The 25,865-nt window shown below is 40.1% G+C and overlaps 1 protein-coding gene across 1 annotated transcript; it reads left to right on the forward strand.

Annotated features, from left to right (window-relative positions):
• Positions 1-339: 339 nt before the first annotated feature.
• Positions 340-25,422, forward strand: slc4a5a (solute carrier family 4 member 5a). The gene is made up of 22 exons (XM_069683672.1): positions 340-407; positions 765-925; positions 5,894-6,046; positions 6,614-6,718; positions 7,999-8,054; positions 10,048-10,205; positions 10,300-10,387; positions 10,990-11,144; positions 11,339-11,464; positions 12,556-12,730; positions 14,932-15,065; positions 15,337-15,691; positions 16,483-16,674; positions 18,064-18,177; positions 18,960-19,121; positions 19,239-19,417; positions 19,542-19,614; positions 20,278-20,346; positions 20,850-21,023; positions 21,381-21,554; positions 21,707-21,759; positions 25,257-25,422. The coding sequence occupies exons 1-22, from the start codon at positions 355-357 to the stop codon at positions 25,420-25,422; spliced, it is 3,075 nt and encodes a 1,024-aa protein (XP_069539773.1). The 5' UTR covers positions 340-354.
• Positions 25,423-25,865: the final 443 nt, after the last annotated feature.

Genomic DNA, 25,865 nt, shown 5'->3' on the forward strand with positions numbered 1-25,865 from the left:
AATAAATAGGCTACATAATCAAATGCTAAGGGGTGATTAAAGTGTATCAAACAAAAGCGGTTGACAAGAGAGAGAAAGATAGAAACTCACTCAGGTGAGTATAGGGACACAATCATCCAAGGCTACAATGCTTAGTACTACAGCATATCAAAGCCATGTTATTTATTTTTGAACATGTTTCAGGGCAGTTTTTTAATCCTCAGGTCCATAAGGTGCCTTTTTAAAACTGTTTAAAACAACCTACACATTGTAATCTTAAACATTCTTTCATTCCAAGTGTCTCCGGCGGCAGAGCGGCTCCGTTACATCCTAAGTGAAGATGACGACTTGCCCACTCCGACACTCTTCACAGAAATGGACACTTTACAGCGAGAAGGAGACGAGCTGGAGTGGAAGGAGTCTGCCAGGTCGACGACAAACACACACACAGAAACACTGCTCAGAAATAACATAGTGCTTATATTACACTTATTAGGATTTGTCACTGAATATGTAAGTATGATGATTCAGCCTGTCCGACATACACATCATTATCAGAATGTATAGCAAACTGTACACCTTTGCCCTTTGTTTAAACTCGCTATTTAGGTGTTTAATTGTATCGTTTAATGTGTCAGTGGCATTGATTACTGAAACGATCAAATGCACTTTTTGTTCCCTCTTTATTCCTACTCAGTCAGTCCAAAGTTACCCCTCAGACAGGCTCAAAGAAATCTCTATCGCTGTGTGTTCCTCACCTTCTCTCTCTGACTTCCTGTCTTCAGGTGGGTGAAGTTTGAAGAAAAGGTGGAGGAGGGAGGAGAAAGGTGGAGCAAACCACACGTGTCCACTCTGTCCCTGCATAGTCTTTTTGAGCTCAGGACTTGTCTCCAGACAGGAACTGTGCTGCTGGACCTGGAGGGCTACTCACTGCCTCAGATAGTTGGTGAGAGCTTCATCTTTCACGTCCTTCTGTCACTTCTCATTGTGTGTCCAATCAAACTCTTTCTTAGTTTTGGGCAGACTGCAACTCTTTACATGTTTTAGTAAGCCATGAAACACCTGTACCTCAAAAGATTAACACGTTAGATGAAGCTTGGTTGTACCCATTGACTTACTGAGCAGTGTTTTTTTTCTGCTTTCAAACCTTTGTTGTTTAAGCAGTTTCTTGAGGTGTTGTTACAGCTTCACACATTCAACAATTAGAGTTCTGTCAGATTGATGTACGTGGTTACGTTCTGATATGTGGGTTGTTTTAACTGCAGGCATGCAGTCTTCACACAAATGTGTTTATCACTGAATGCACATCTTTAAAGTGATGGTGAAAAAGGAAGTGTAGAAGCTCTATATTTGCTTTAAGATATGATGGTGCCTGACCATTAAGAGCTTTGTAAGTAAGAAGAAGGATTTTAAATTCTAGATTTTACAGGAAGCCAGTGCAGAGAGGCTAATACAGGAGAGATGTGATCTCTCTTCCTAGTTCTTGTCAGCACACGTGCTGCAGCGTTTTGTACCAGCTGCAGAGTTTTTAGTGACTTATTAGGGCAGCCTGATAGTAACGAGTTACAATAATCCAACCTGGAAGTAACGAATGCATGGACTAGTTTTTCTGCATCGTGTTGAGACAAGATGTGTCTGATTTTTGTTGTGAAGGTGAACGAAGGCTTGATATTTGTTTTATGTGGGAGATGACGGACATATCCTGATCAAACAGAACTCCCAGATTCCTAACAGTAGTGCTGGATGCCAGGCTGATGCCATCAAGAGCAGCTATGTCATTAGAGAAAGAATCTCCTCTGGTGTTTGGGGCCGAGCACAATAACTTCAGTTTTGTCTGAATTAAGTAGCAGAAGTAACATCAGTGTGTTACTGCTTAGTTGACTCTGTTTGTTCCACAGTCTCTGTTAGCAAACTAAGTGCTGCTGGTTTTGCTAAATAGAATGAGTTGCAGATTACCGTTCACAGTAAAAACACTGATTTACACTGGTTTGATGTGTATCTGCTTCGATAGTGTTGGTGGTGTAAAACAGCGGCTGCGGTTGTTGTCATTTCACGTTCTTACTGGTTTGTCTGCCATATTGTATATCTGGCTTCTTTAGTTGCCCTGGTTACTAGCCTGCGCACGCATGACAGCCTCCTCTGCAGGGAGGGCTGCCACACTCTCCACCTGGCTGTCACAAGAGACATTAAAGGTGCTTTAATTCAGTCTGAGTCCTTTAAAAAAAAAGTCAAGGTCCAAAACAGGCAAATGGAACAAGCAACACTGGAGCACACAAGCTTTAGATATCATCAAAGACAAGCTGGGGGGCCAGCTGGTGTTTCCCTGTCCAACAAGGTGGAACCCCACTGACCTTGCCACGGAGCGCTTGGAAAATAACTCCAGGAAACCTATGAGAAGCTTCAGGTGACGAGATTCAAAGATGAAGTTGCTGGAGGCTTCCCGAGTGATTGATAACAATGGCAAAGAGATACCACCTGTCTGATGCAAGTGTTGTGTCACGTGAACGAACGCCTCATGTGAGCAAGATCAGGGTCCAGCATGGGCACCTCCTCCTCTTGTGAGGAAAGAACTTTGACAGACAGTGGCAGAATATGTTTTTATTGATCGAGACACAGATCTCTTTCACAAACGTTCTAGGTTATTTCAGTTCTTTTTTAATACAATATTCCTGTTTGGAGTAGGTCTTTATTCTTGTTGTACTTGTTTGAGTTTTAAATCGTAATATTACGACTTTATTCTCGGAAAATTCCGACTTTATTCTCGTTATATTACGACTTTATTCTCGAAAAATTATGACTTTATTCTTGTAATATTACAACTTTATTCTCGGAAAGTTACGACTTTATTCTCGTAATATTATGACTTTATTCTCGGAAAATTACGACTTTATTCTGGTAATATTATGACTTTATTCTCGGAAAATTACGACTTTATTCTTGTTATATTATGACTTTATTCTTGTTATATTATGACTTTATTCTCGGAATATTACGACTTTATTCCCGTTATATTATGACTTTATTCTCGGAAAATTACGACTTTATTCTCGGAAAATTACGACTTTATTCTTGTTAAATTATGACTTTATTCTCGGAAAATTACGACTTTATTCTTGTTATATTATGACTTTATTCTCGGAATATTACGACTTTATTCCCGTAATATTACGACTTTATTCTCGTTATATTATGACTTTATTCCCGGAAAATTACGACTTTATTCTCGTAATATTCCGACTTTATTCTCAGAAAATTAAGACTTTATTCTCGTTATATTATGACTTTATTCTCGGAAAATTACGACTTTATTCTTGTTATATTATGACTTTATTCTCGGAATATTACGACTTTATTCCCGTTATATTATGACTTTATTCCCGGAAAAATTATGACTTTATTCTCGAAAAATTCCGACTTTATTCTCGGAATATTACGACTTTATTCCCGTTATATTATGACTTTATTCCCGGAAAAATTACAACTTTATTCTCGGAAAATTAAGACTTTATTCTTGTAACATTACAACTTTATTCTTGTTATATTATGACTTTATTCTCGGAATATTACGACTTTATTCCCGTTATATTATGACTTTATTCTCGGAAAATTACGACTTTATTCTTGTTATATTATGACTTTATTCTTGTTATATTATGACTTTATTCTCGGAATATTACGACTTTATTCCCGTTATATTATGACTTTATTCTCGGAAAATTACGACTTTATTCTTGTTATATTATGACTTTATTCTTGTTATATTATGACTTTATTCTCGGAATATTACGACTTTATTCCCGTTATATTATGACTTTATTCTCGGAAAATTACGACTTTATTCTCGGAAAATTACGACTTTATTCTTGTTAAATTATGACTTTATTCTCGGAAAATTACGACTTTATTCTTGTTATATTATGACTTTATTCTCGGAATATTACGACTTTATTCCCGTAATATTACGACTTTATTCTCGTTATATTATGACTTTATTCCCGGAAAATTACGACTTTATTCTCGTAATATTCCGACTTTATTCTCAGAAAATTAAGACTTTATTCTCGTTATATTATGACTTTATTCTCGGAAAATTACGACTTTATTCTTGTTATATTATGACTTTATTCTCGGAATATTACGACTTTATTCCCGTTATATTATGACTTTATTCCCGGAAAAATTATGACTTTATTCTCGAAAAATTCCGACTTTATTCTCGGAATATTACGACTTTATTCCCGTTATATTATGACTTTATTCCCGGAAAAATTACAACTTTATTCTCGGAAAATTAAGACTTTATTCTTGTAACATTACAACTTTATTCTTGTTATATTATGACTTTATTCTCGGAATATTACGACTTTATTCCCGTTATATTATGACTTTATTCTCGGAAAATTACGACTTTATTCTTGTTATATTATGACTTTATTCTTGTTATATTATGACTTTATTCTCGGAATATTACGACTTTATTCCCGTTATATTATGACTTTATTCTCGGAAAATTACGACTTTATTCTCGGAAAATTACGACTTTATTCTTGTTAAATTATGACTTTATTCTCGGAAAATTACGACTTTATTCTTGTTATATTATGACTTTATTCTCGGAATATTACGACTTTATTCCCGTAATATTACGACTTTATTCTCGTTATATTATGACTTTATTCCCGGAAAATTACGACTTTATTCTCGTAATATTCCGACTTTATTCTCAGAAAATTAAGACTTTATTCTCGTAATATTAGGACTTTATTCTCGGAAAATTACGACTTTATTCTCGTTATATTATGACTTTATTCTCGGAAAATTACGACTTTATTCTCGAAAAATTCCGACTTTATTCTCGGAATATTACGACTTTATTCCCGTTATATTATGACTTTATTCCCGGAAAAATTACAACTTTATTCTCGGAAAATTAAGACTTTATTCTTGTAACATTACAACTTTATTCTTGTTATATTATGACTTTATTCTCGGAATATTACGACTTTATTCCCGTTATATTATGACTTTATTCTCGGAAAATTACGACTTTATTCTTGTTATATTATGACTTTATTCTTGTTATATTATGACTTTATTCTCGGAATATTACGACTTTATTCCCGTTATATTATGACTTTATTCTCGGAAAATTACGACTTTATTCTCGGAAAATTACGACTTTATTCTTGTTAAATTATGACTTTATTCTCGGAAAATTACGTCTTTATTCTTGTTATATTATGACTTTATTCTCGGAATATTACGACTTTATTCCCGTAATATTACGACTTTATTCTCGTTATATTATGACTTTATTCCCGGAAAATTACGACTTTATTCTCGTAATATTCCGACTTTATTCTCAGAAAATTAAGACTTTATTCTCGTAATATTAGGACTTTATTCTCGGAAAATTACGACTTTATTCTCGTTATATTATGACTTTATTCTCGGAAAATTACGACTTTATTCTCGTTATATTATGACTTTATTCCCGGAAAATTACGACTTCATTCTGGTAATATAACTTTATTCTCGAAAAATTACGACTTTATTCTCGGAATATTACGACTTTATTCCCGTTATATTATGACTTTATTCTCGGAAAATTACGACTTTATTCTCGGAAAATTACGACTTTATTCTCGTAATATTATGACTTTATTTTCGAAATCTCACTTTTTTATTTTTTTATTCTCGAAATCTTAATTTTTTTTTTTTTGCCCTAATACGCCGTCGTAGTTGTCAGACATTATCACAGAATGTTTCGTATATTCATTGGCCATTTGCATAAGCTTTGTGGTATTACTATTACTATAACTGTTACTACTATTGTATGTATGTTCACACATTATACACAGACCAAAACAAACTAAATTTGCTCCAGTAAAATATAAATGTGTTGTTTTTCCAGATGACATCATTGAGCGACAGATCGAGGAAGGCATGATATCTCCTGAGCTCAGAGAGAAGATAAGTTTTGTTCTGCTGAGGAAACATCGACACCAGACCAAGAAGCCGATCCACCGCTCACTAGCCGACATGGGCAAATCCAGCTCAGGCACCAGTGAGTGTCCCTGGTTATCAGAAATGATCATCTAGTGCTTTCTAAAATAACAATGACACGATGGGACATTATTCCCCCGAGAGTGACAGTTCACTGACATATAGCACTGACAGAATGATAAATATCAGGTCAGGAGTTTCTCTCATTTACTCACGATGATTTCCATGATTAATGGCACTACAAATACATTTTGACAGCATGTAATATGACGTGCCGTAAAATCAAACACTTTTTCCTTGAGATATTGCCGTTCATTTTCATTACAAATGATCCACAGCGGTCCACGTATGTTTCTGCACCCTCTCAGAAGGCATTATGCATGTGCAGTATTTGACTTAGTTGGTAAATGACTGAACACATATCGTAGTCAACAAGGCTAATATCCTCCACAGGGGATGTATTAATGTTTAATGAGTTCATTACCGCTGTCGCATTTCCTCATCTCATCCGGGCAGGGTACACATAGCTGAATAAATCATAACGCATCACCTCAGACTGCTCTGTAATGGTTTGTGTCTGTTTCTTTGCCCCTTCTCTTGCAAGATCGGAACGTGGGGTCCAGAGGAGGACAGGGTCCGGGGCCAAGTCCGGGGCCGCTGCCCAACTTCAACCGATCCACAGAAGATCTCAGAATGAAACAGCAGCCTGTTAATTACGGTCGCCTGCGTGAGTGTCTGCCTTGGGTTTCAACACACATGTATGGGCGATGCATTAAGGCTGAAAACACCTCTCTCTCTGTCTCTCTTACTCTGTATTTTTTTAAGGTTTAAAAATGTTGCTGATGATTTTTGAAAGCCGGGGTGTGTTTAATTTTTAACATTTTAATCAGCCTGGTTGGTCAGAAAAACGTCCAAAAACGGCACTAAAATCATCAAAGAACTCTAAAACTAATTGCCACTTGGCAGCTTTGACTAACAGATTGTGGTCTACAAAGTCAGTCACTTAGTGGTAATCTTTTTGGTTGGATGTTTTTAAAAATAAATGTTTACTAACTAGTCAGGAATGAACCTTCGTCTCATCTCAACAAATTGAAATAAAATAGTTGTGTCGGGATTTTCCTGGACCTTTCCTAACCTCACTTTAAGGACCATGAAACATGAATATTTTTGGAAAATTAATTAGTTAAACCATCTTGCCTAAAAAAACACCTTGATTATAAGCAAACACTGAAAATGTATTTTTGTAAATTACTTTTCTAACTAGCTAGTCAGCATTTCGGAATGATGTTGTCGCCCATGTATTGGCGTGGTTAAAAACATGAAAACAAAACATGAACATATTTATGTGTGAGCCTGGCTGACAGCTGTGAAAAATGTTTCCTCTGGGGTTTGTCGTCATGTGAGCTGTGACGACTTCCTCTGACTGAGGAGTGAAATTATGTACGGTTTTAGAATGACGTGACGTGACTGTTGCTAGGTGCACAAGCTTGCCTGAAAAAAACCTCCACGTGCTCTTCTTCCAAAAGCTTTTCACTGCAAAACCGGATGTCAGTTCTTATCTGAGGGCTCTATCTCTACAGTTTAGCTACACAGGGTATGCTGAAAGTTTCAGCTTCAGTTTATGAAAAGTTGTTTTCTTGAATTCTAAAACTCATTTTTGCATCCATGAGCAATGCAATAGTTGTCTCCCTTAGTCCTCTTCTACCCCGAGGCTTCTCAGTCCCGGTCTTTGAGTGTTTCAGTCTCTGACAATCTCCACCTTTCACCACCTCTATCGTTGTATCTGTCGAACTCAACCAAGCCAATCAACCCTGTGGTGTCACAGGGTGACATCCCGTCTCTCTTTCTCTCTCTCTCTCTCTCTCTCTCTTCATGTCATGAATAAACTCGAAGTGAATTTAAATATTTATAAGATGTTTAGCTTTTTTACTGTTAAAATGTTGGCTCATTTTTGACCTTAAATATGTAGCATGTAACAAGGACAACTGTTCTTATTGTTGTTTTGTTTTTCAGGTCACGCCCAGAGTAGAAGTATGAACGATATTGCAGACACTCCCAGCACAGACCAGGTGGCCACTCTCACACACATCCATATTTAAGCAGTAGAGAATGAAAGAGTGAGATTATAAAGTTTTTTAGCTTTACAACCTCAAAATGTACCCAAGATAGAGTTGCATATGTTCCATCCATCCATCATCTATACCGCTTATCCTGTTCAGGGACGCGGGGGGATGGAGCCTATCCCAGCTGTCATATATTCCTACTTGCTATATTGGCTTTGTGTTGCTGCAACACCTGACCTTCCCCTCTTGGATCAGATTTGGCTCTATCCCCTCAGTGTGTTTTAATTGGCCAGATGTATGTTCCTATCTTTCATAGAGCAAACAATGTCTTTGTATTTATCTTCATAAAAGCTATCGCTAAAGTGTATAATCATTTTCCACTGTGCTGTCTTAGCGAGGTATTTTGTTGTATTAAACCAAGAGTGTGTTAAGAGTCATTACTCATCACGTATTTGTTGCAAGCGCATGTAAGGCGACAACTAGTGACAGTCAAAGCATAACTCATCTGTAGATGTAACAATATGGCTTCGACTCGGTGAGTCCTTCGACCAGTGCAAGGGTGTACTGTTGTTGCTTGGAGACTACTGGGCTTTGGAACAAACAGGGAGGCAGATGCATTAATTTAAACGTGTGTAGGAGTGTGTGATGCGATGATGATGAACTTTATTTTTATGGGGACAATGTGGAAAAGTACTGGCCGCCCCCGTTATGAGTGCTCGGCTGAAGGTTCAAACTGTATTTACCGTCCTACAGTAGCTCACATGTGACAATGGACAAGTGATAGTTTATATTGTGGATGTCTGTGTGTGTACCACATTGTCTCTGTCGATATTGAGCTGGCGCTGGAAAAAAAATGGATCTCATTGTCCAGTCCGCGTGCTCGGCCCTCACATGTAGCACCAGATTGGGGCTGTGGGTTATCAGCAGTGCCCTCATTATTGAGTGTTATTGTGCTGCCGTCCTATTTCCTGCCACACCTTACATGAAATCAGTCAGGGCAGGTTAAACTGCTCTCCGGGCTGTGGCAATCTATATTAGTTATGCCTGTGATTTGCAAAGATTTAATGCTTATTTTATCTGTATACTGTATACTGGTTTATTAATTTCACACTCCCCGAATAATAAGGCAGGTTTTAAAAGACTGTCAGTAACAAATGTAGGATGGATCTGGTAACTGCAGCCACAAATACTGAAAGAATCCACTCATGTGGAGCTGCAACGAGCAATCATTGTCATGATTGATTCCTTTTTTCCCGGTAATAACTTCCCAGCATGAAAAGTAATAAAGGGTTTGTTTTTTAAGCTCAGTATATCCGTATCTGGGCTGCACGGTGGTGCAGTGGTTAGCGCTGTTGCCTCACAGCTAGAAGGTCACCGGTTCAAACTCCGGTTTGGGCAAAGTGGGCCTTTCTGTGTGGAGTTTGTATGTTCTCCTCGTGAATGCATGGGTTCCCTCCGGGGTCTCCGGCTTCCTCCCACAGTCCAAAGACATGCTCGTTAGGCTCATTGGTGACTCTAAATTGCCCATAGGTGTGAGTGTGAGCGTGAAAGGTTGTCTGTCTCTGTGTCAGCTCTGTGATTGACTGGCGACCGGTCCAGGGTGTACCCCGCCCTTCGCCCAATGACAGCTGGAATAGGCTCAAGCCCTCCGCGACCCTGAACAGGATAAGCGGTATAGATGATGGATGGATGGACGGATATCCGTATCTGGTATAAAAGACAAAGCAGCCTATCTTTCATTTATATTAATTAATGATCAAAACTGTCAGATAAGTGTAATTCATCGTTTTAGCTTTTAAAGCATGTAAATACAAACACATACAACTTAAAATATGAAAACACACTCATTCAAAAACAATAGCAAGACGGGGAAAAAACATTAAATCTAAATGTCAGAATAAAAGCAAAAGCACAAAATGTGAAATATCCCATGAGAATGGGACAAACTCGAAGAAGGATGATCTCACCCTGATCTCTTTTTTCCCTCGACTTCCTGCAGCTAAAAAATAAATTCATGAAGAAGATCCCCAGAGATGCGGAGGCGTCCAACGTATTGGTGGGTGAAGTTGACTTCCTCAACAAACCCTTTGTCGCCTTCGTCCGCCTGGCTCAAGCTACAACTCTCGGAGGCCTGACTGAAGTCCCGGTTCCCACCAGGTGAAACTGTCCACCTTTTCTTTGCTCCTCTCTCGTGCTCTTGTCACAGACACCATCCCAGAACAAAGCTCACACGTGTCTCATCACTTCACAGATTTCTGTTCATTCTCTTGGGACCCCAAGGAAAGGCCAAGTCCTATAACGAGATCGGCCGAGCCATAGCAACCCTAATGGTTGATGATGTAAGTGTCTGACATGTTTTCAGAATGTTTCCGCTGCATGCCTCCCTTATAAAACAGGAAGGACATTTTTATGTTAAGGCTTCGAGCCGGAGTTGAAGCTGAAATGTATGTGGCATGTTATTTAGACTGCAGATCTACTGTGCCCTGAGAAAGCGTATCACTGCCACCCGGTGTAAAAGGGAAAAATAGAAATTATACTATTTGGGAATTTAATAAACGTAGCTAAATTAATGGGGCGACTCTGGCTCGGTGGCAGAGTGGGTCGTCTCTCAATGTGAAGGTTGGCGATTCTATCCCCGGCTGCTGCAGTCTTCAAGTCCAAGTGTCCTTGGGCAAGAGGCACAGTCATCACAGTCATCAGTTAGATACTGGAGGGAAGATCGGCACTTTGCATAGCAGCCTCTGCCGTCAGTATATGAATACAAAAAGTGGCAGCAATATGCTTCTGTAAGGTACTGTTACTGTGATTCAATAACTTCTAAAAGAAGAGTTTTTTGAACAATCAAAAGAATAAGTCTTTCAAAATGTCTGTTTAATAAGTCGCCAGAGGCATCAGAAGCATTACCGTGACATAAGCCTTCGTCTCTTTCTCCCCCTCCCAGCTCTTCAGTGATGTAGCCTACAAGGCCAGAGATCGGGAGGACCTCATTGCGGGCATAGATGAGTTTTTGGATGAGGTGATCGTGCTTCCTCCTGGAGAATGGGATCCCAAAATCCGCATTGAGCCACCCAAGAAAGTTCCCTCAGCTGACAAAAGGTTGGAGTTTTATCATCCACTAATTTAATGCACATTAAGCTCTGAGCTTTTTTGTCTTAATCATTCACAGAAATGATCTTGTTTTGTCAAAGATTCAGACTGACTAAAAGATTTTCCTGAATGGAACCTTGAGGCGAGAGAGAGGTGGACGACCCCATGTGTCCCTCCTAAATAAATATCTCTGTTCCCTGCAGAAAGTCCGTGTTTTCCTTGAATGAGCTGGGCCAGATGAACGGTACTGCTGGAGGAGGAGGCGGCCTTGTCGAGGACGAGATGCCTGTACAACATGAGCTCGGAGAGGAGCTGGCATTTACTGGACGGTGGGTAGTCCATGTCACATGGCAACTTAAACTGACTCTGGCAGGTTAAAAGACAATTTGAATATGGATTAAAGTTAGCAAAGTTAAAAAAGGAAGGAAAAGATGCTCCATAAATGAGCATTTTGTCAACACCACATTCAAACTGGGCCCCTCCTCCTGGGCTCTTCGTCACCAGAAGCTCACTCTCACGCTCTCGTGCGAGGTCATGCCGAGTTAACACCGACAGCATCACGGTTACCTTTGCGCTTGCATGCTAACCTCCGGGTAACTGTGCGCTAGCATGCTAACCGCCGGTTAGCTTGTCCTCCCCGGTGGGGCACCTACCTGTCCAACAGAAAGAAGGCCAACTCTGCATCGCTCTGAATGTTGCTAATTTGAACCACTCCCACACTCACCTGTACGCTGTGATTGGCTCAGGGAACCACAACAGAGCCCCTCCTGAAAACGTCCCGTGCAAAGCAAAACAACAGAGAAGATGCAGAGGGAAGGGTCTCACAAGGGTCTGCACACACACTCACCAACACACATGTAAAGAGGCCCAGAAGTGATGATTTATATTATATTATAATGAAAATCCTACTTATTATACCTTTAAGCTGAGTATACTATGATTGATCTGGTCAAACTGGCAGTGTTGGCCACCAGCTTCAGCTGCCTACAAGAAACAGAATCAATAAAACAAAATGTTCCACTTTTAGATTTGTTGCACAGCAGGAAATGTAGTTTACCAAGAGAATGACATTTTGAATTTTATTCAGATCAAACTCTGTTTTTTTTTTCTTTGAGGTCTTTTTTTATGCAAGTTAGAATGTAGCAATGAAAGAAAAGTCAATCTTTATAATGTAGATTTTTAATCCTAACACGATGCAGAGGTGTCTTTTTAGAGGTGCAGAAAGGGGACTTAAAGTCAGACAGACTTCTCCTGCCTCGTGTAGGTCTTGATATCACTTTAAATCCTGGTTAGTATCCAATCCATTTATGGGAACAGGTAAAGAGTTAAAATACTCTGCACTCTCCTGCTGAAGACAAAGTGTTATTGTTTACTGAGAAGTCAAACGTGTGAAGCCTGGGTGTGTTTCTGTGTACGATAGCTTCTGCGGCGGTCTGTACCTGGACATTAAGCGAAAGTTGCCATGGCTACCGAGCGATTTCTACGAGGGTTTCCACATTCAGTCCATCTCTGCTGTGCTCTTCATCTACTTGGGCTGCATCACCAACGCAATCACCTTCGGCGGGCTACTGGGAGACGCTACCGACAACTACCAGGTAAAACAGAGAGCCGAAGTCAGTGAAGAAAATAAGTCAAGCCGGCCTTTCTGGCATTCCTTCTCAAGAGTTAGAGGAACATTTCCAAACCACTATCATAAAGCTACAGCTAGCAGCTACTAGCTAATTTTCCTAGCTTAGCATAAAGACTGGAACAGGCAGCTGTGGCTCAGTGGTAGAGTCGGTCATCTCTCAATTGGAAAGTTGAGGGTTCGATCCCCGACTGCTACATGAGGAAGTGTCCTTGGGCAAAACACTGGCATCCCAGCTAGCAGGGAACGTTCACATAACATCAGCTAACATTAGCTACAAGTTCTAATTTAGTTTGAAAGAAAATGTTTAATCTAATATTCAAAGAACGTTTTGAGGATGTTTATCATTTTAAATAAAGTTCTTGAAACGATAAAACTTAAACTAAGACAAAATGATTTAACTGCAACATTCTGAAGATATTTTCAGGATGTTATTGAGGCCTTGAATGGCAGAACGCCTTTGCTCAATGTGACATAAAAACAAAGGTAGAACGTGCTCACTGCAACACTCTGAGGATCTGTCGGGATGTTAGTACAGCGTGAGATATCAGAACGTGATTTATAAAACGTTCCTGAAGTGTGATTTGAACATTCTCACTGCAACTTTCTGAACACATTTTCAGAGAAGGAAAATTCTGGGAACCAAATAAAAACTTCCCACTCAAAACATTTTCCAGAACATCGCACTAAACATTCTCAGAATGTTTTTCCAGCTGGGATAGCCGTCGGCTACAATGTGTATACTGATTTTAGATTGGCACTTGGGCCTCTGCCATCAGTGTGTGAATGGGTGAAAGTGACATGTCGTGTAAAAGCGCTTTGAGTGGTCAGAAGACTAGAAAAGTGCTATGTGGGCCGTGTACTTTCAGCAGCGTACATTGGTGCACATTTCCTCATTTACAGCCGACATACAAACATTCAGTGTGGAGTTTATAAATGAGGTCTCTGGTCAAGATACTGGCTGAATGATATCGAGTGAAGCTTTCCCAAAGATGCAGGAGACACATAAACCAAACTGTTTAAAGCTTTCCGATATAATACAGTTATTTTTCAACTCTATTTAGCTTGCACAACAATGTCATGCTCACAGCCCTGTAGAGCCCTAATGATGAAGAGCTCAGACTCAGTGTGACACCTGCTGGTCAGTTTCCGTAAGTATTGTTTCTGACGTCGTCCGTTCCACCGTTCTTAACGGTCAGTTTACATTGTTCATGTCACAGTTTGGATTGAGGACCCAGATGCAGACTTAGATATGATTTAATAAACAAAAGGCAAAAACAAAATCTAAAATCCAACAAAAAACAAAAAAGGAAAATCAAAAGGCAGAGCAAAAAAAACTTACAAAAAAACCAGGAACAGGTAATCCAAGGGACACGAGGAGTCAGGGGAAGCGCGAAGAATATCCAAGGAACAAAGTACAGGTCACGGGTAGGAACACAGAGACCAAATACACACAGGGTAATCAGGGACAGGTGAGACTAAGTAACACAGGTGAACACAATCTGAAAGGTGAGAAACAGAAAAAAGGAAGGAAGTAAAACAAGACATGACATACAAGGGGCGAGAACTACAAAATAAAACACTAGAAACCAAACTCAGGACTGACAGGACTACAAAGTAAAACAGGAAATTCTCTACATGTATGCACAACTAAACCAAGACAGGAACAAAATATACAAACTAGACAACAAGAACTCATGACAGCAAGAGACAAAGTGACCGAGGAAAACAGGAAATAATATCTAAACACCAAATTACAAATCAACAACAAAACTAAACTAGAATAACTCATGACAGTTCATCGGGGCATTGAGGATAAACTGACAGAAACAAGGAAATGTGGCCAAAGCAGCAATGACTGCCGTGTCACTTTTATTGCACTTTAAAGTTAACTTAAAATACACGTGTGTATCTTTTTTCCCTCCATTGTAAAACATAGTTTCACATTAGGTATATCTGCAGTAGGCTGCCACCGCCACACCTTTGTTTGATCCCTCCTCTGTCACATCAACCTTGATTTGCAAAATTACATTAATGTACTTCTACACAGCAATTTTCTGTCTCTACTGCTCCAGCTACGGTCGGGTCGTTTCATTCCACAACTTGTGTTCTCCCTCATTACCTTTCTGTGTGTATAACAACCACCTGTCTCTGCCCCTCTTTCACTAGGGTGTGATGGAGAGCTTCCTGGGTACGGCTCTAGCTGGCTCGGTCTTCTGTTTCTTCAGCGGTCAGCCCCTCATCATCCTCAGCTCTACTGGACCCATCCTCATCTTTGAAAAGCTCCTGTTTGAATTCAGCAAGTGAGATTCTTCAGAGTCAAATGATCTTGACTTAGTTGGTTTACTGAGGAGCTCTGTAGGCAGTAATATCAGTTAGAGGATTACAAATGTTTACTGCTAGCTGTGGGAGTGTAACATTCTAACTCCATGATAGTTTCGATTGGTCAGAAAGTCCAACTTTACAATACAAGTGGTCACTGCATTTCTAATTCTTTGGAAACGCTGCAGAAGTGCAGCATGTCGGTGTTGGTGTTATTAAACACACTTCTCCTCTGACTTCTCATTCCCAAAGGAACAACGGCATAGATTACATGGAGCTGCGTCTGTGGATCGGCATCCACTCCTGCCTGCAGTGTTTAATCCTCGTCGCAACAGACGCCAGTTACATCATCAAGTACATGACCCGTTTCACTGAGGAGGGCTTCTCCAGCCTCATCTCCTTCATCTTCATCTCTGACGCCATCAAGAAGATGGTGGGCTCCTTCAAATATTATCCCATCAACACTGACTTCAAGCCTGACTACATCACCGCTTACAAGTGCGAATGCCTGGCGCCAGACCCGAGTGAGTTCACCCTTTGGCTCAGGAAAATACAGGTGGATTATCAACAAGGAGGCAGTATGGCAAAGTGGCTCTCCTTAGGCTCGGTAGACTGACTCACCTGGCAGCTTGTAGAGGAGGGTAAAACCTTCTGTATTCAGTTTAGCAAACTACTTTGGAGAAAACTATTCCCACGCCTCCTGACATAAACGCACAGTCACACAAGTGACTGTTACTGTGAGTGTTGAAGATTTAGCGGATCTATTTTTCCAAAAGGAAATCTGTTCATGAGGATGTTATCGCCGCCGTGAAATCCTTAGAAATAGAAAATGTTGTGTACTACTTTACTACTTAAGTTATTACAGTTAATTCATGAGACATTGATTTCTGTAACTGATTTGTCTCTTGTTTATTTTCGCCATGCATAAACAATTTGGCTGCCGTGTCTTGCAAGTGAGTACCTCATTGTTTGTCTTCAGATTGCTTTCTGCAGCGTCCAGCAGCTGGATTCTGATCATGTTCTGCATTTCTTTTTCCTTTCCCTCTTGTTTGACTCACCGCCCCGTCTTCATCGTCCCATTCATAAACAGTGGCTGCAATGATCTTCAATGGTTTAGTTCCGATGCCAGATAACAGCTCTAGTGTCTCTGGGGTAAGTGCTTGTTTTTATTCAGTTTTATTTGAAGTTAAATGTTAAAAGTGTCATCATTTATCATTTAAGCTAGTGGGAGTGGGGTTGTTTAGAAGCTCTCCCATCATCGTCTCACTTTCCTTTATCCGCTGATAAAAAACTTCTGTGTCCACTGTCTGTGTCCGAATTTGCCTCGACGTCTTTTTCAAAACACTTCACTCTTCCTCGTCCTCTCCTGTCTCCCAAACACTGCCACCCACCACCCAGTTGAATGTGACAGCTCTGGACTGGAGCCAGCTAAGCAAGAAGGAGTGTCTGAAGTACGGAGGCTCTCTTGTGGGAAACTCCTGCAAGTATGTTCCAGATCTGGCCCTCATGTCGTTCATCCTCTTCTTCGGCACCTACTCGATGACCGTCTCGCTCAAGAAGTTCAAGTTCAGTCGCTACTTTCCCACCAAGGTGAAGCTGTCTTTACCTTTTCATGTTCAAAATACTTTGCAGATTAAGTTACGCTCTTTTTAACACAGTCACATTTATGTTATTTCAAGGCACACTGATAAAACCCACATTAGCATTAGTTGCTTTTTAGAGCTTCCTTTTCAGGTTCATGTAAGTGTCACGTTCAGTCCTGTGTCTGATCTCGAACTGGAGGTGAATGTTTGGACAAAAAAGCTGCCGTTTATTTTTCTACAGACACAATAGTGCTGTCACTTAAGTCAAGCTGGGCAAAGCTTTTTCAATATTTATGAGTTGTACTAGAGTCCCACAGCTAAACGCTCTGGCCAATATTATCACTTGACTTTGGACTATCCTAGGACATTGATTTTCCGATATGCACCAATAGGATTTTCATGTAGAAAGTAATGCTTGGGAGGATTTAGAAATGTCCTCATAATTAGATTTCTCTCACGGCAGCTTTTATTGCATTGTTTCTAAAACTCTCTTGGCTGTCTGATTCGCACGTGCAAACTTTCACATTTAACCCTCCTGTCGTGTTCGTTGCTCCCCCCTTACTTTGGTGTTCCCGGTCAAATTTGACCGGCCTGTTTGAACTTACATTAACACAAAAACCACTGATCATCACCAAACACATTTTTAAGCTGTAAACAACGTCTCAGGTTAGTGTTTAACATGAATAACTGCAGTGAATATACAAAGAATACACATTGAAAATGTCTTCTGAAATCCATCAATGTTGTCTTCAATCTCTGAGACATCTTCCTCTACCTCTGCTTCAAATTCAATCTCCTCTTCATGTGGTTCAAAAGATCGGTCCAGTTGTTCAGTCTGAAATGTGACCATCTGATGGATGAACATAATCTAGTGTAACCCATTCATTTCCTATATGGCATCATTTCTGACCGGGAACATCACAGGTGTTGCAAAGTTGACTAAACCACTGAAATATCAATGAAAGTGGTGATCAGCAATTGTATATGTTTGAATGCCTGGGGTGGAGGATATCATGAGACCTCGAGGCAATCAAATGTAAAACACGATATTTATGAAAATTGTAAATCCGTCAGATTTGACCCGAACACGACAGGAGGGTTAAGAAGACGTTCTAAATGGGTTTTTAATGTATAAAAATTGTGATTTTCTGGTAAGATCGCTGCACAATCCACAAAGAGAGGGACTATTTTAATTCCAGCTCAATTATTCACTATGTCAGCCGCAATATCAGTTAATTTTCTCACTCTAAACTTGGTATTAGTATCAGTCATAAAAAGATTACATTGGTGGTGCTCTAGTTGCGTCCTGTCAGACATTATCTCTGCTTTTATTTCTGCTAAAACATTATTTTTTCCTCTTTTGAATCGTCTTGTTTGTCTCTGTTTGTGGCACCAGCTGAGGAAACTCATCAGTGACTTCTCCATCTTCATGTCGATCATGACGTTTGTGGGGCTCGATATGCTGATCGGACTCAAGACTCCGAAGCTAATCGTCCCCACGGAATTTAAGGTACAGCATGTCATTCATCCAAATCTCTGGTTTCATTATTATTATTCATCATTATTATGCTGTTCCTGCTCATTTTACACATTTGTTGTTGTTGTTGTTGTTGTTGTTGTTGTTGCTCTGTCTGCCTGTCTCTAGCCTGCATCTCCTTCTATCCCATTTGCACTGCTTACGGTCATTCATGTTGGGTCTCTCTCTCTCAGTAAAATAAAAAAGAGCACACTCTAGACCTGCTCTTTTTGTAAAATGTCTCGAGATAACTTTGGTTACGATTTGGCACTTTAAAATTAAAATTAACTTTGGTTGATTTAGGTATTGGATAACTGTATTCATCATCTTTCAATTATTAAATGTTTTCACAAACGCATCAAACAAGTGGAAGCAGCTGTCCTGGTGCTGTCCAAAGTTCAGCCTTACCAGTACAGCTCACGCACATGGTTTTAAATGGGGATATTGTTAAATGAGTGCTTTAGGCTTAGCTGTGGTTAATAAAGGTTTTAGTGAGCTTTAGAGATTCTGATGGCAAATGTTTTATTGTCCTATCTGTGGACTGAGCCAGGCGAGCTGTGTTCCCCTGCTTTCTGGCTGTAGCACTGAGTGGGGACGGATGTTACATCTATTGTTTCATGTCACGCTCTGCAAAGTGTTGAGAATCAATATTCAAACTGTCCTAAAACTATTTGAATATGGATTCTCATGCGAAGTGTCGTATATTTTCATGTATTACTGTTGAAACAATTCACTTAGTTGTTGTGGAAATAATTCAGCCTCTTCTCTCCCACTAGCCAACTCGGCCAGATCGTGGCTGGCTGGTGATGCCATTTGGCAAAAACCCGTGGTGGATTTATCTCGCTAGCTTTGTACCTGCCCTCCTCGTCACCATCCTCATCTTCATGGACCAGCAGATAAGCGCTGTCATTGTTAACCGCAAGGAGAACAAACTTAAGGTAGGTTTGCTACCCCTACACAATGCTTACTAAAGAAAAAATAACAGCGAAAAGACAACAAAATCATCTAAGCCTTCATAGATCTTATTGTTTACATGAAAATTAACTCCCTGGCAGAAAGGCTGTGGCTACCACCTGGATCTGTTCTGGGTGGGCATTTTGATGGCCGTCTGTTCGTTCCTCGGCCTGCCCTGGTACGTCGCCGCCACCGTCATCTCCATCGCCCACATCGACTCACTTAAGATGGAGAGCGAGTCCAGTGCTCCAGGAGAGCAGCCTCAGTTCCTCGGGGTCAGGTTGGTCTAGAGTCAAACAACCTCAGACTGCGGTGGGCAATATGTGGGTGGGTCAAAATAGAGAGAAGCTTTGTAAGATTAATTTGAATCTTTTTTGTGTATTCCATCATTTTCCAAACTACAGAGAACAAAGAATGACCGGCCTTTTGGTGTTCGCTCTGACTGGAGTCTCCATCTTTCTCGCTCCTATACTGAAGGTATGAAGTATAACATGAACAATAAATGTCTGTCTCTATGTGTGATTGAGCCGCGCCCTTCGCCTAATGACGGCTGAGATAGACTCCAGCCCCCCGCGACCCTGAACAGGATATATAGCGGTATAGATAATGGATGTATGGATGGATGAATGATCATAGGGAATATATTGGTTACAATGTAAATGATTAAAAAAATATGAATTTACACAACAAATTATAATTAAGCAAAAAATTAAATGTTAAAAATTAAATGTCTTTTCAGGCCGGGACAGGTTTTCTTTCTTCCACATGGTCACGATCAGTGTGAGGAGCCAAACCTAAACACATGAGCTAGCTGTGTAACTCTGAGTAACCTTGGTGGTCTTTTGATTCTTAATATGTTATCAGAGAAAGACAGATTACTTTGTAACCAGTAAACATTCACATTAGCTGTTATAGCCCACAACAGCTTGCTAACACTTCGTGGTAATCAAGCTAACATCCCTGCTTTTATATCGGGCAAGTTATTGAGCACGTGCAGCCTTGTCAAACTAAATAAAGGGCTACGTTACTGTCCTTTTGCACTGTTTATTTTACAGTTTAATAAACTGTTAAAAAACAAACCATGTATCTAACTGTCCAAACAGTAATTAACATGTTTTCTGCTCTTCCTGCTGCTTGTAGTTTATCCCCATGCCTGTCCTGTACGGTGTCTTCCTCTACATGGGTGTAGCGTCCCTCAGTGGAATCCAGGTATTGTTGTTGTTTTTCAAACTTTTTAGATGTTGTGGTTTGATTTCTTATATGTTGCATTTTTGAATAATTTGGGGGGGGAAATGCTCCTGAGCAAACAAACACGCATGCAGGCAGATATTGTTAATAGTGTCGTATAAGCTGGCAGAGACAACAGACTGACAAACATAACTCTTATTAGCTTTCAAAGTTAGTAAACGAGAAATAAATGCTAAATTAATCAAACACCTGGGCTGAATATACAGTCTGTACTGCACCTGTGGGTTATATCTGGTTTATATAACTAATATTTAGTGCTTCAGTTTCACCAAATACTTCTAATCGGCTGAGTTTGCGCTGGAGCGGCTGCTTTTCTTACTTTCCTGTATCACACTGCACAGGCAAGCTGAGCTGCAATGCATATTAATGAACCGGGACTATTTGGGATTTATCATTCAAATAGGTCTGCATGTAATTAACCTGTGCCACTCAGACCTTTTTCTCGGTCTCACCATCCTCCACAGTTCTGGGACAGGATTAAATTGTACATGATGCCATCCAAGCATCAGCCCGACTTCTCCTACCTCCGTCACGTTCCTCTGAGGAGGGTACACCTGTTCACGCTGGTCCAGATCATATGCCTCGCTGTCCTCTGGGTTCTCAAATCCACCTTCTTGGCCATCGTCTTCCCTGTTATGGTATGTGAGTGTAGATACGTTTGTTCCAGGCTGCACCAGAAACTAAAGGCACTGAAGTCATTGTCCTGCTAGAGTCCTAACCAGCATTTATACAGTATATTATTATATATTATATTATTATTCTCTTCATATTTTCCAAGAATTATATTACAAAGTTTAATGTCAATTTAAAATAGTGTAAATGTTACAAAGAAAGAGTTCTGATTTCTCCGTCTGCACCAGTGATTCATGTAAACGTCATTTTCAAAGGTCATCTATCTAAACCATACTCATACGATAACTCGGGTATGAGATGAATCCTATTGACATGTCAAATGAGGCCCGTCCGTTAGTGTGTCTCTGTGTCGAACCCTTCAGATCCTGGGACTGATGGTCATCCGAAAGATGCTGGACATGGTCTTCTCCCAGCACGACCTGGCCTGGTTGGACGACCTCCTGCCTGAGAAAGAGAAGAAGAAGAAGGATGACGATAAGAAGAAGGGAAAGGAGAAGGAGAAGAAGAAAGCGAAAGCGAACGACAGCGAGGAAGATGTGAGAAACTCAGGCTTCTACTGTCCCCTGCCAATTTGATGGGCCTCTGCTTAAGTTTCTGATGATCTGTGATGGTATTGTGTTTTTTACATGTGTGTGTGTGTGTGTGTGTGTGTGTGTGTGTGTGTGTGTGTGTTTGCTTTCAGGAGAAGTGCCACACCTACTCAAACCACTCACCAAGCTCAGAGTCAGACTTGGATCGCAGGTACTGTGTCCTCAAACTGCACATCCCCTACAAAGACCTTGTCTATCCTGATGTTGTACAGTCTCAGTGGGGGGCATACTGCCAGCCGACTGCCACACGCGGTGCTCTTTAACACACACACACACACACACACACACACACACACACACACACACACACACACACACACACGCACACACACACTCGTTTATACAGACATGGTGATATGGTGTTTTTTTACAGATGGGAAATTCTACACTCATACATTAAGGGTAAATTAAATTAAATTAAAATAACAAAAAGTATATATTTACTTTTACCTTTAGTGGTACTACTATTATGTAAATGTGTATAGCATAGCAATGTGTAGCATATAGCATCCAGACCCTGACCAATGACCCTGACAATGACACAATACAGATGGACGACATGTCTCAGCCTCCTCTCGCTGTAGAAAAGTTGAGCCAAAATGACCCCCGCAGCAGGTGCAGCCATCTTGCGCATTTGGAGCCTACTCAGTAGAGTTCAGCTGGTGGAGCTGTGGCATTGATGTCCCGCACCGTCTGCTAACCAGACACACACATATAACTTGCCAATGAAATATGTTCACAGTAATGAAAAGTTTAATGACTGTAGTGTTCGTGTTAGCATTAGCTACGTCTCCTCTCGCTGCTCCTCCCCTACTGATTCAGCACAGATCGGCTGCTGGAGTCGTATTTGTCGATAGAGCTGACAATCATGGTGTTAGACCTTTTATATAACAGTAAATAACTATTTAAAACTGGATGATTTTATAGTTTGACCCACGCCCCATCGGTTAACATAGAGGAGACGGCCTTTATGACCTCTACTGCAGCCAGTCAGCAGGGGGCGTTCTAGTTGTCATGTCGTCCATCTCTGTAATCAGTCTGTGGCTCTGACTTCACCTGTCCCCTCAAGGAAACACCTAGCAGGTATGTGAAGAGTGAGCACTGATGGCTACACAAGAAGGCTGTAGATGTAGGTATGCTGAAGGTAAAGTTGTGTGAGTGTAGCAGAAGCTCCTGGATGTAACTTAAAGGCTTTACCTTGTTTGGTCAGGTTGGTAATTTCTGCCTCCCTGGCGATATATTAGAGGTAATGGATGTTTGTTTGTGATCCTCTGATTAATGAATAGTACATTTAAAAAATAAGAAGTAGCATGTGTTTCATCAGTAGCATCCGTTAAAGTAGATGCTACATTCATGAAACTAGATAACCTGCCCAGCAACTTACCACTCGTCATATGTGTCGTTGCTGTGATTGGCTGAAGTTTTCTGGGGTATTCAGGTTTGCACACATTGATCACATCCTTATGAAACTGAAAAGGTTTCAGAATTTGTGAATTGGTAGGGATTCTTAAAGGTAACTGGCACATTAATCCTGGAAAGTCAAATTGATGTTGGATTCTCCCACTGTGTGAGCACCGCAAACCAAATCCATTCACCTTTATTATAATGAGGTGGTCGCAAAAATCTATGAGAATGATGTTAAAAAGCTGAAGAACTAAAACGTTGTCAAACTTCACAGCTTGATGCAAAGCTGTGATATGTTACTTCCCTTCAGATTCTAATAAAACTCCACATCTTAATCGAATGGCTGATCTACAACCTTTAGATAAATCTTCAAAGCGACACTGACTTGTGTCTGTTATTTCCATTTGACATCTGTCAGTCATACGGAGAATCAAAGTAATAATCCCATATTTAGTCATATTGTGACATTGATAGTATTTTAAGCTATATTATGGTGTTTCTTATATTTGACCCAATGGAAAATAAAGCATTTCCACCACTGTGTTGTGGGCTGAGTTACAGGGATGCACAAAACTGGATTGTTGCCTATATTTGATCTGCTTTCCATCTCGTTTCCAAACCGATATACGCTCAGACTTCTGCAAGCTCATTGCAGAGACCATCGAGTCTCTCTTGTAGTGAATTTAAAATATTTAGATAGCTACATTTGTTTTTTAGAATTACAGGCAAATGCAAATATAGTCCAATGAGCAGCAGAAGAGGGTCATCTTATTGACCTGTCAAAATCTCAGAAGTAACAATGATTCAAACGCCTTCATGTGCTGATAGTGTCGTCCATCCCTCTGTGCTCTAACTCCATATTATTCTTTGTTTTATGAAACGCCCTCTAAAATAAAATACAATTATTCACAGACTTTCTATTCATGTAAGGTTTTAAATAAAAGGACTAAAATAAGTAATAAAAAATGAAAGGATAAATTGTGCACATCTTCCCCTTTGAGGGGACATACTGTGTGTGTTTGCACAAAGATCATTTACACATTAAATTGTCGTCATAGTGATCTCCATGTTTGGATGAGCCTCCTCTCCATGCACTTTAAGGCAATGCAGACCATCAGATTATTAACTGTGTAATCATCCTGCTACTCTTTCTTACAGTCTCTGCACTAAGTAGCTTTTTACAAACAACTGCATGTTGTAACTCTTAATTGATGTGTGTTGTTAGTTTTTGTAGTGTTGAAGTGATGACCTGAAATGCATACTGTTTAGTTTGTTCTGTCTCTTTAAGCTATTAGTCAGGGCATTCAAACAGAAGAATAATAATGTGTGGTATTAGTCTGTTGTATATTTAGCACGTAAAGAGGATTTATTGTAGGCCAGATTGTATGCAACTGTATAGTCATGCACATGCAACAATCATCATTGTTTTGGTTGTTTCTTTTTCTTCATGTGCTGAAAATCTTCAGCAAATCAGTCTGTGATGCTCGCACCTGCATGTGAAACATCTTCATCATGCAGCTTCATGCTCTGTGAACTACCCTCACCTGTAGCTGCAGCACTTTCAGTGGAAATGATAATTAAAAGGGAAGCTGATGAGGATGTCTCTTGTAACCTTTGCTCACTATGCTAAACATTTAATAAATGTTTTTATTGTATTTCTTTTTTATTTGGGGCAATTCTGCATTGCTTTGAAAGAGGCATGGTTTGGAATTGAGTAATTAATGTTTTCAGAGATTTTGTCAGCTATTAATTTAGATCAAGAAAATGCAATGGTTACATGTCAAATTGGAATTGATAACATAACTGTACTTTAACTATAAAAATAATATTAATAATGCAATGTCATAGAGCTATACCAAATGTTGTTTTTTCCCTTTAACTGTAGCTTCAGTGTAGATATATTTAATAGTTATATCCCAAAAGGGTTAGGGTTATTTGGCGAGTCAGAACGCGCTCCACTCTTTGATCTTTGCTAGAAAGATCTCTTTGGGACAAAAGACCACAACTCACATGATTTAAAACCTCTCCCAGCCTCAGAGTATCCCAGCCTTAACCCGGAGACATTGTGGCCACAGTGAACCACTGCAGCAGCTCATTTCTCGCTCATCGCTGAATGACTTGCTGTAGTGAACAACTGGGGTAATGATGCCACATGGTTGAGCTCCTCCACCCTTCCCAGCCTCTCCTCCCTCAGTGTTTCAAACCTGTGGGCATGTTTGGTAACTGGAACTTGCCCTTCCTCAGCATCACCCTCCACCTGAAGATCTCCTGCCCGTCGTCTCCGGCCGTGCCTATGGGCCGAGGGATGGCCTGTCCCGTACCCCAGGTCAAGATCGAGATGGAGTCAGACTATGACTCAGACATCGACCACCACCGCCCTCGGGACATGAGCAGTGAGACCACATTGTAGAGCTGAGACTCAACGTCTTGACAGAACAATGCACAATGTGGGCAAAGTGCTTGATGCAGCCGGTGCTGACCCACATGCAGTTCAAGGTGGCGCAGGCTGATGGCTGTGAATGGACTGACACAGACTGGTTGAAATGGGACTGATCCAATCAATGCATTTGAAGTGTGTGTTTTAGCTGCATGTGCATTTAATTCATTGGTGCATTTTTTGACAGTTTTTACCTTAAATAATATGTATTAAATACAAAATTTATTTATGTACTTGTATGATGTAAATAGCCAAAATAAGACAGGTTAATTTATCTCTTTGTGTGGTGTGATATAATATGTTGGATGTAAAAATATGTACCTTCACACATGCTATTCATATATTGATACTATACAGCTACATCCCCAAATCGAACAGGAAACCTGTAAAATGTCAAAACACATAGTACGATAACA

Source organism: Semicossyphus pulcher, unplaced genomic scaffold (assembly GCF_022749685.1).
Source record: "Semicossyphus pulcher isolate SPU_LCO1_2020_fin unplaced genomic scaffold, fSemPul1.0.p SCAF_6, whole genome shotgun sequence".
NCBI classification, from domain to species: Eukaryota; Metazoa; Chordata; class Actinopteri; order Labriformes; family Labridae; genus Semicossyphus; species Semicossyphus pulcher.

Coding starts and splice junctions, on each gene's coding strand:
- slc4a5a (XM_069683672.1), top strand. CDS start 355: ATGGACACTTTACAGCGAGAAGGAGACGAGCTGGAGTGGAAGGAGTCT. Junction 10,388..10,989: donor CAACCCTAATGGTTGATGAT/GTAAGTGTCTGA, acceptor TCCCCCTCCCAG/CTCTTCAGTGATGTAGCCTA. Junction 15,692..16,482: donor AGTGGCTCTCCTTAGGCTCG/GTAGACTGACTC, acceptor CCCACCACCCAG/TTGAATGTGACAGCTCTGGA.